Source organism: Thalassophryne amazonica, chromosome 14, assembly GCF_902500255.1.
Source record: "Thalassophryne amazonica chromosome 14, fThaAma1.1, whole genome shotgun sequence".
NCBI classification, from domain to species: domain Eukaryota; kingdom Metazoa; phylum Chordata; class Actinopteri; order Batrachoidiformes; family Batrachoididae; genus Thalassophryne; species Thalassophryne amazonica.
The window spans coordinates 99,250,799-99,259,572 of record NC_047116.1 but is presented as its reverse complement, the minus strand read 5'-3'; the positions used below and the strand labels follow the sequence as shown (position 1 = coordinate 99,259,572).

General features: G+C 41.3%; 1 protein-coding gene across 1 annotated transcript; it reads right to left on the bottom strand.

Annotated features, from left to right (window-relative positions):
- Positions 1 to 1,756: 1,756 nt before the first annotated feature.
- On the bottom strand, positions 1,757 to 2,549 carry LOC117524349 (acylphosphatase-2-like). The gene is made up of 3 exons (XM_034186110.1): positions 2,538 to 2,549; positions 2,066 to 2,175; positions 1,757 to 1,951 (listed from the first exon to the last, which is right to left on the bottom strand). Exons 1-3 carry the CDS (start codon positions 2,547 to 2,549, stop codon positions 1,837 to 1,839), a joined length of 237 nt encoding a protein of 78 aa, XP_034042001.1. The 3' UTR covers positions 1,757 to 1,836.
- Between the last annotated feature and the right edge of the window lie 6,225 nt (positions 2,550 to 8,774).

Here is an 8,774-nt window from a genome sequence, read left to right as displayed (position 1 = left end):
TTCAAAAACCACACGTCAGACTTGTGTTTCCAGAAGCAAAACGTAAACTTTTTTCCCCAAACTTAATTTACAAAAACTCTTGATGGGAGACATGAAAATTTAAAAACAAAACAAAACAACAACAACAACAAAAATTACAAGACAGCTCTGCGGTGTTTGCACATGCACAGTGCGAGCGGTTGGATGCTTGTAGCACTTCAGCAGCAGGATACCCTCATGCCGGCTGACCAGAATAATATCAAACAGGTTTGATTTTCATTCGACCATATGATCGGCGATCAGGAGGTGGTCGTGAGATGTTAAATGCAGCTTGTTACTCCATGTACACTACACGATGCAGGATGTGCAATTAACCTGAAACCCGCTCCAAAAAATTCTCGCATGAATGAAAAATCATCTGAAAAAGGGTCAAAACTCGCACAGTGTAAAGCCAACATTTATGTGTCAAGACAATATTGAGTACACATTTTAAAGTATAATAAAACGTGCGCACAACATCATAAAATGTGCGCACAACATCATAAAACATGCGCACGGCACAATATAATAAAATGAGTGCATATTCTCTCCACATGTAAAACATTTTGCGATGACACTTCCAGGGCTCTGTAAAAATGCCTGTTTTTACAAATAAAAAAATGGAATATTTTACAAAAGCACATTTATCTGTAAACACCAACACATGTCACATTAACGTGTTGGTTTACATAATGAATGACTGAACCAATCAGTGTTTAGCAGAGGCACATTTTACCCATAATCCTTTGCGATCTGTCTGTTTGTTACAAAACCTCAGAATTATTGCATTATTCAAGATTAAAAGATATATGTTATATTTTAACTTTGTACAAATGACAGAATTGACATTAATGGAGTTATTCTATCAGTATTAATGTTATTTATAAATCAAAACCATAAGTCAGCACTGCTTTATTTTCCAAGACCTCCGCCTGACCGGAGTGTTGTGATTGGGTAGAGAACTGGGCTTTGGCTGCTCTCAGCTTGCTTCTGTGCTGGAAGCCATGTAGTAAACAAGAGCTTCCAGCAGGGGGCAAGATGTTCAAAGACATAAGTGCGGGCTCATTGTTTGGGTCTATTGTCACTTTTGATGCTACCAGAAGCGAGCGTGGTGTTAAAACTCAAATTCAGTTTGTTAGTAGTTACAAATATACCAGAGACAATACTGGAATTTATCAGTTATCTGTAACTTCCGATACATTTTTGGGTGGTTTATCGTTTTATTTTTATCAAAATAACTTTTCAGTTATCTGATTATCTGTTATCGAAGTTAATTTTTTGGTTATCTGTGCCCACCACTGCATGTGATAAAGAAGGCTTAGAGAGAACCACACCATTGGTTTTTAGAACTTGTCTGTGAGCCTTGTTGATGGTCATGGCAAAGCATAGTTTAAAAGGAAACTGAAGCCTTCTGAGCTGGAAGAGTAGATCTGAAAGAATCATCAGTATTTGAGGGAGGAGGACAACTTCACCTTTGAACAGGCTTCAATGACGTACTGGTGCAGCTGGCAGATGACACAGTGAATCCCATTGGGACATCAACAGCCTATGTCACTCCTCATATGTCAAAGTATATGTGTTCCACGTTTGGCTCAATTCTGACGTACCGTTTGGACAGGAGATACACACACACACACATACACGTAAAAGTATACAGTTTTAGTTACAATTTTTATTGATTTATTTTGACTAAATCTTTTTGCTGTGCAATTGTATACTGAAATACTTCTTAAAAAACATTTTTGACAAACAAAGCTTGTCATACTTTTTGAAGTCCTGTTTACATGCGGACTTGAGGTGATGTCAGAATCTCTCAATTCAGTAGCGCGTTGAGAAACCGTGAATCTCCAATTTGGAAATATCCTTCTCATTGGAGAATACAGCCCGGTTGATCCGAGAGCTTGGACTGCCAACATTCTTCAGCCAGTGTTTCCTGTTAGCACAAGAGTCAATGTCAGGACGTTTGGACACCATTTCATCTTGAGACAGAGTGTAACATCAGTGCTGTGCCCCAGTATCAGCTGATCTGTTTGCTCATCACACTTACATTTCATGAACCTGATCATGTGGTCCTTGGACTTGACCAATTACTGTGCCCTGCCTGGTGTTCTTCACCCAGCCATTCAGTCCTAGACTCCGGCCCTTGTCCTCTGTGTACTTAAAAGAAAAGCCACAATTTTTGAACATTGAAACCTCTCGATGTTTTCTAATTCACTTTGATGTTGTGCATGTAACTCATTCAGTCTTTTAATGTAAGTGCTGCATGTTAGTGTTAGATAATATCTGTGCTAATTCCTTATGTTATGTTAGTTATCAAGTATTTCCTTTTGTTATCTGTTTGGAAGTGCCTGAAACCTGGTTTAAGGGGTCAACATAAGAGTTAAGTTTCACTTCCATCATGCATGCGCAAGTTTTAGATAAAGGGTGGGCTCCCCCTGTCTGTGGAAAACCAGTAAGATTAAGATTGTGAGACTAAACCACACCCACTGTAACGCTGACATTGTCTTGTATAAAAGTACTGTGTCAGCCATGTTTGTAGTTTTCCAAAAGATGGACTCCGTCTGTGGTGACCCAGGCCTGATTTCAAAGTGTCTTTCAATTCATTCAAACTGAGGAATATATCAATTTGGTAATTTGTAACGGGCAGTATATTACATAAAGAACCAGGAGAAATTACAATTGGTGCCATGACCCGGATGTAAATCTGTTACCCGCAAACAATTGTGGACCATGTGATTTTTTTACAACCAACATAAAAAGGTGCCTTGGTTGGGTAAGCAGGAAATCTGTTATAATAGAATTTCTACAATCCCAATTTCAATGAAGTTAGGACATTGTGTAAAATGTAAATAAAAACAGAAGACATGATTTGCAAATCCTCTTCAACCTATATTCAATTGAATACACAACAAAGACAAGATATTTAATGTTCAAACTGATAAACTTTATTGTTTTGTGCAAATATTTGCTCATTTTGAAATGGATGCCTGCAACACATTTAAAAAAAAGTTGGGATGAGGCAATAAAAGACAAGGAAAGTTGATGAATGCTCAAAGAACATCCATCCATCCATTTTCTTCCGCTTTATCTGGAGTTGGGTCGCGGGGGCAGCAGCTCAGGCAAAGCCACCCAGACCTCCCAATCCACACACACCTCCCTCAGCTCCTCCGGGGGAACCCCGAGGCATTCCCAAGCCAGCCAAGAGATGTAGTCCCTCCAGCGTATCCTGGGTCTTCCCCGGGGCCTCCTCCCGATGGGATGTGCCCGGAACACCTCTCCAGTGAGGCATCCAGGGAGAATATGGAAAAGATGCCCGAGCCAACTCAGCTGGCTCCTTTCGATGTGGAGGAACAGCGGCTTGACTCCGAGTTCCTCCCGAGTGACCGAGCTCCTCACCCTATCTCTAAGCGAGCGCCCAGCCACCCTACAGAGGAAACTCATCTCAGCCACTTGTACTCACGATCTCGTTCTTTTGGTCATGAGCCAAATCTCATGACCATAGGTGAGGGTCGGAACGTAGATCGATCGGTAAATTGAGAGCTTTGCCCCCCTACTCAACTCTCTCTTCACCACGAAGGTCCAACACAGCGACTGCATCACTGCAGACATCGCACCGATCCGTCTGTCGATCTCACACTCCATCCGTCCCTCGCTTGTGAACAAGACCCTGAGATACTTAAACTCCTTCACTTGAGGCAAGGACACTCCACTGACCTGAAGAGGGCAAGGTACCTCTTTCTGGTCGAGAACCATGGCCTCGGATTTGGAGGTGCTGATTTTCATCCCGGACGCTTCACACTTTTTGATGCAAACCACCCCAGTGCACGCTGAAGGTCCTGATTTGATGAAGCCAACAGAACCATATCATCCACAGGGTTAGGGTTAGGGTTAGGGTTAGGGTTAGGAATAGAATTAAGGGTCCGTCCCCAAAAGGGAACGGAGGTGCACGGGCACTCCCTTGACCAAAAGACCCCCCAAAAATTGGTGTAATAGAAGCCTAGGCAACCTCTTGTTGCAACAAAATTAGTGTGACACATGCCCCGTCGCGACGTTTCGGTCAAATTGGACCTTCCTCAGGCGTGGGAGCATGTACTGAAAATCTTGCAAAAAGCCTTAAAAATTATTATCCCTGTCCAGGGTTGCCAAATTGCAGTCACCGACTGAACATGTCTGAACATGCCTAAGCTTGGTGTGGAAATGAGCAGGAGAGACAGAGGCTGCCTTTATAGGGGTAAGACTCCGCCCCTGCATGAAACAGCAAATTTGTTTTAAGAAAAGAAAAAAGAAAAGAAAAGAAAACAATTTAGGTTGAAGTGGGGTTAAAGCAAAAGTTAGGGTTAGGGTTAGGGTTAGGGTTAGGGTTAGGGTTAGGGTTAGGGTTAGGGTTAGGGTTAGGGTTAGGGTTAGGGTTAGGGTTAGGGTTAGGGTTAGGGTTAGGGTTAGGGTTAGCATTAGCGCTCCGTCCCCGACGTGGAAACGGAGGTGCACGGGCACTCCCTCGCTCAAAAAACCCCCCTTGGTTGTAGTTCGTTTGAAGCCTGGGTCGGCGTCTGCCCCTAACAAGTGTCCAGCCGGACATTTCGGTGTCGGCGTGTAGTGCCGTGTCGAAAGCGCTAACAAGCTAGTTAGCTTGCAGAAAAAATTATTATGGCCAAAAAATTGAAAACAGTGCTCCGTCGCGACGTTTCGACCGTTAAAGGTCTTCCTCAGGCGTTGGAGCACGTTGAGAAAGTCTTAAAAAAGACTGTTGGGTCAGTGTCAAAGGCAGCAGGTAGCAGTCTCTGTCTAAACAAGTCGACGTTCGGTGTGGTTAGGGTTAGGGTTAGGGTTAGGGTTAGGGTTAGGGTTAGGGTTAGGGTTAGGGTTAGGGTTAGGGTTAGGGTTAGGGTTAGGGTTAGGGTTAGGGTTAGGGTTAGGGTTAGGGTTAGGGTTAGGGTTAGGGTTAGGGTTAGGATTAAAATTAGGATTCCGTCCCCGAAACAGGGACGGAGGTGCACGGGCACTCCCTCGACCAAAAGACCCTCCAAAAATTAGGATATATTAGAAGCCTAAATAAGTAACTTCTTCTTGTTGTAACAAAAATTTGTTTGGCCAAAAAATGAAATAACATGCTCTGTCGCGACGTTTCGATCTGTATTGATCTTCCTCAGGCGTAAGAGCATGTACTGAGAGGTATGAAAACTGTAGAAAAATTGTCCTTGTCCAAGGGTTGCAAATTGCAGTCATTGCCTGGACAGGTCTGAACATGCCTCAACTCGGTGTGGAAATGAGAAGCAAAAGACAGAGGCTCCTTTTATAGGGGTAAGACTCCGCCCCTGCATGAAACAGCAAAACTTGCATTGACTTATTTTTAAAAAAGAAAAAAAAGAAAAGAAAAAAAGAAAAAAAAGATAAAAAAAAGAGGAGAAAGAAAAAAGAGAGAAGAGAAAAAAAAAGAAAAAAAAAAGAAAAAAAAAAGAAAAAAAAGAAAAAAGAAAGGAAATTCAATTTAGGTTGAAGTGGGGCATAACAATAATACATTTAAAACCAAAAACTGGATGCCGCACCCACACAAAACATAATAAAGCAATACTTGTTTTATCCTCCCTTGACCTTCCATTGCTCAACTTTTTTTTCACTTAATTCTCACTGCACATATTTTGGTTAAAATTGGGGTCTCACTTGCCCTCACTGCGGTTAAGATTGGGGTCACTCCTGCCCTCCATAAACTGTGCGTGTACATATAAGCAAATGTGGTTAAGGTCAGGGTTAGGATAGGATGAAGGTATAATTGTATTATCACCAACACATTAGAGAATTGCTTTGTCATGCTAGTGTAAATAACCAACATCCAAAAGGAATAACCCTCTACTTATTAATCTATTTAACCCAAGTTTCAATGCCTGCCCTCCATAACTTCAACAATGTGTTTTCACAAACAAATTGTGGTTAAAATCAAAATTAGGGTTAAGGTTAAGGTTAGGGTTAGGGTTAGGATTCAGACATGTACTTACAAAATTAAGGCAACAACAAGCGTGCTAAAATTGTGGCTTATAGATGGGTACTTCTGAATCGAGGCGGCGCTGGCTAGTTAGGATTAAAATTAGGATTCCGTCCCCGAAACAGGGACGGAGGTGCACGGGCACTCCCTCGACCAAAAGACCCTCCAAAAATTAGGATATATTAGAAGCCTAAATAAGTAACTTCTTCTTGTTGTAACAAAAATTTGTTTGGCCAAAAAATGAAATAACATGCTCTGTCGCGACGTTTCGATCTGTATTGATCTTCCTCAGGCGTAAGAGCATGTACTGAGAGGTATGAAAACTGTAGAAAAATTGTCCTTGTCCAAGGGTTGCAAATTGCAGTCATTGCCTGGACAGGTCTGAACATGCCTCAACTCGGTGTGGAAATGAGAAGCAAAAGACAGAGGCTCCTTTTATAGGGGTAAGACTCCGCCCCTGCATGAAACAGCAAAACTTGCATTGACTTATTTTTAAAAAAGAAAAAAAGAAAAGAAAAAAGAAAAAAGATAAAAAAAAGAGGAGAAAGAAAAAAGAGAGAAGAGAAAAAAAAAGAAAAAAAAAGAAAAAAAAGAAAAAAGAAAGGAAATTCAATTTAGGTTGAAGTGGGGCATAACAATAATACATTTAAAACCAAAAACTGGATGCCGCACCCACACAAAACATAATAAAGCAATACTTGTTTTATCCTCCCTTGACCTTCCATTGCTCAACTTTTTTTTCACTTAATTCTCACTGCACATATTTTGGTTAAAATTGGGGTCTCACTTGCCCTCACTGCGGTTAAGATTGGGGTCACTCCTGCCCTCCATAAACTGTGCGTGTACATATAAGCAAATGTGGTTAAGGTCAGGGTTAGGATAGGATGAAGGTATAATTGTATTATCACCAACACATTAGAGAATTGCTTTGTCATGCTAGTGTAAATAACCAACATCCAAAAGGAATAACCCTCTACTTATTAATCTATTTAACCCAAGTTTCAATGCCTGCCCTCCATAACTTCAACAATGTGTTTTCACAAACAAATTGTGGTTAAAATCAAAATTAGGGTTAAGGTTAAGGTTAGGGTTAGGGTTAGGATTCAGACATGTACTTACAAAATTAAGGCAACAACAAGCGTGCTAAAATTGTGGCTTATAGATGGGTACTTCTGAATCGAGGCGGCGCTGGCTAGTTAGGATTAAAATTAGGATTCCGTCCCCGAAACAGGGACGGAGGTGCACGGGCACTCCCTCGACCAAAAGACCCTCCAAAAATTAGGATATATTAGAAGCCTAAATAAGTAACTTCTTCTTGTTGTAACAAAAATTTGTTTGGCCAAAAAATTAAATAACATGCTCTGTCGCGACGTTTCGATCTGTATTGATCTTCCTCAGGCGTAAGAGCATGTACTGAGAGGTATGAAAACTGTAGAAAAATTGTCCTTGTCCAAGGGTTGCAAATTGCAGTCATTGCCTGGACAGGTCTGAACATGCCTCAACTCGGTGTGGAAATGAGAAGCAAAAGACAGAGGCTCCTTTTATAGGGGTAAGACTCCGCCCCTGCATGAAACAGCAAAACTTGCATTGACTTATTTTTAAAAAAGAAAAAAAGAAAAGAAAAAAGATAAAAAAAAGAGGAGAAAGAAAAAAAAGAGAGAAGAGAAAAAAAAGAAAAAAAAAAAGAAAAAAAAAAAAAGAAAAAAAGAAAGGAAATTCAATTTAGGTTGAAGTGGGGCATAACAATAATACATTTAAAACCAAAAACTGGATGCCGCACCCACACAAAACATAATAAAGCAATACTTGTTTTATCCTCCCTTGACCTTCCATTGCTCAACTTTTTTTTCACTTAATTCTCACTGCACATATTTTGGTTAAAATTGGGGTCTCACTTGCCCTCACTGCGGTTAAGATTGGGGTCACTCCTGCCCTCCATAAACTGTGCGTGTACATATAAGCAAATGTGGTTAAGGTCAGGGTTAGGATAGGATGAAGGTAGGGTTAGGGTTAGGGTTAGGGTTAGGGTTAGGGTTAGGGTTAGGGTTAGGGTTAGGGTTAGGGTTAGGGTTAGGGTTAGGGTTAGGGTTAGGGTTAGGGTTAGGGTTAGGGTTAGGGTTAGGGTTAGGGTTAGGGTTAGGGTTAGGGTTAGGATTAGCATTAGCGCTCCGTCCCTGACGTGGAAACGGAGGTGCACGGGCACTCCCTCGCTCAAAAAACCCCCCATGGTCGTAATCCGTTTGCAGCCTGGGTCGGCGTCTGTTCCTAACTAATGTCCAGCCGGACATTTCAGTGTCGGTGTGTAGTGCCGTGTCGGAAACGTTAGCAAGCTCGTTAGCTTGCTAAAAAAATTAATATAGCAAAAAAATTGAAAAATGTGCTCCGTCGCGACGTTTCGACCGTTAAAGGTCTTCCTCAGGCGTTGGAGCACGGTGAAAGTCTTTAAAAAGACTGTTTGGTTCAGTGTAAAAAAGCAGCAGGTAGCAGTCTCTGTCTAAACAGTGTGAAGCTCGGTGTGGAAATGCGCTGCGGAGAGCCGAGGGTCCTCTTATAGGGGGCGTGACGTCAACCCCAGCCTCTGCTTCTGGAAAAAGAAAAAGAAACTTTTAACAAAAAACTTCAGGTGAAAAAAGCTTGGAATAGAACAGGGGTCAAAGGTCAAAAACAAAGGGATGACCCGTCTGTCAGAATAAAGGTAAGTATTTACATGAAAAGGGGTAAGTATATATTTATTTATTTATTTTTTATTATTTTAATTTTTTATTTTTTTTACCAG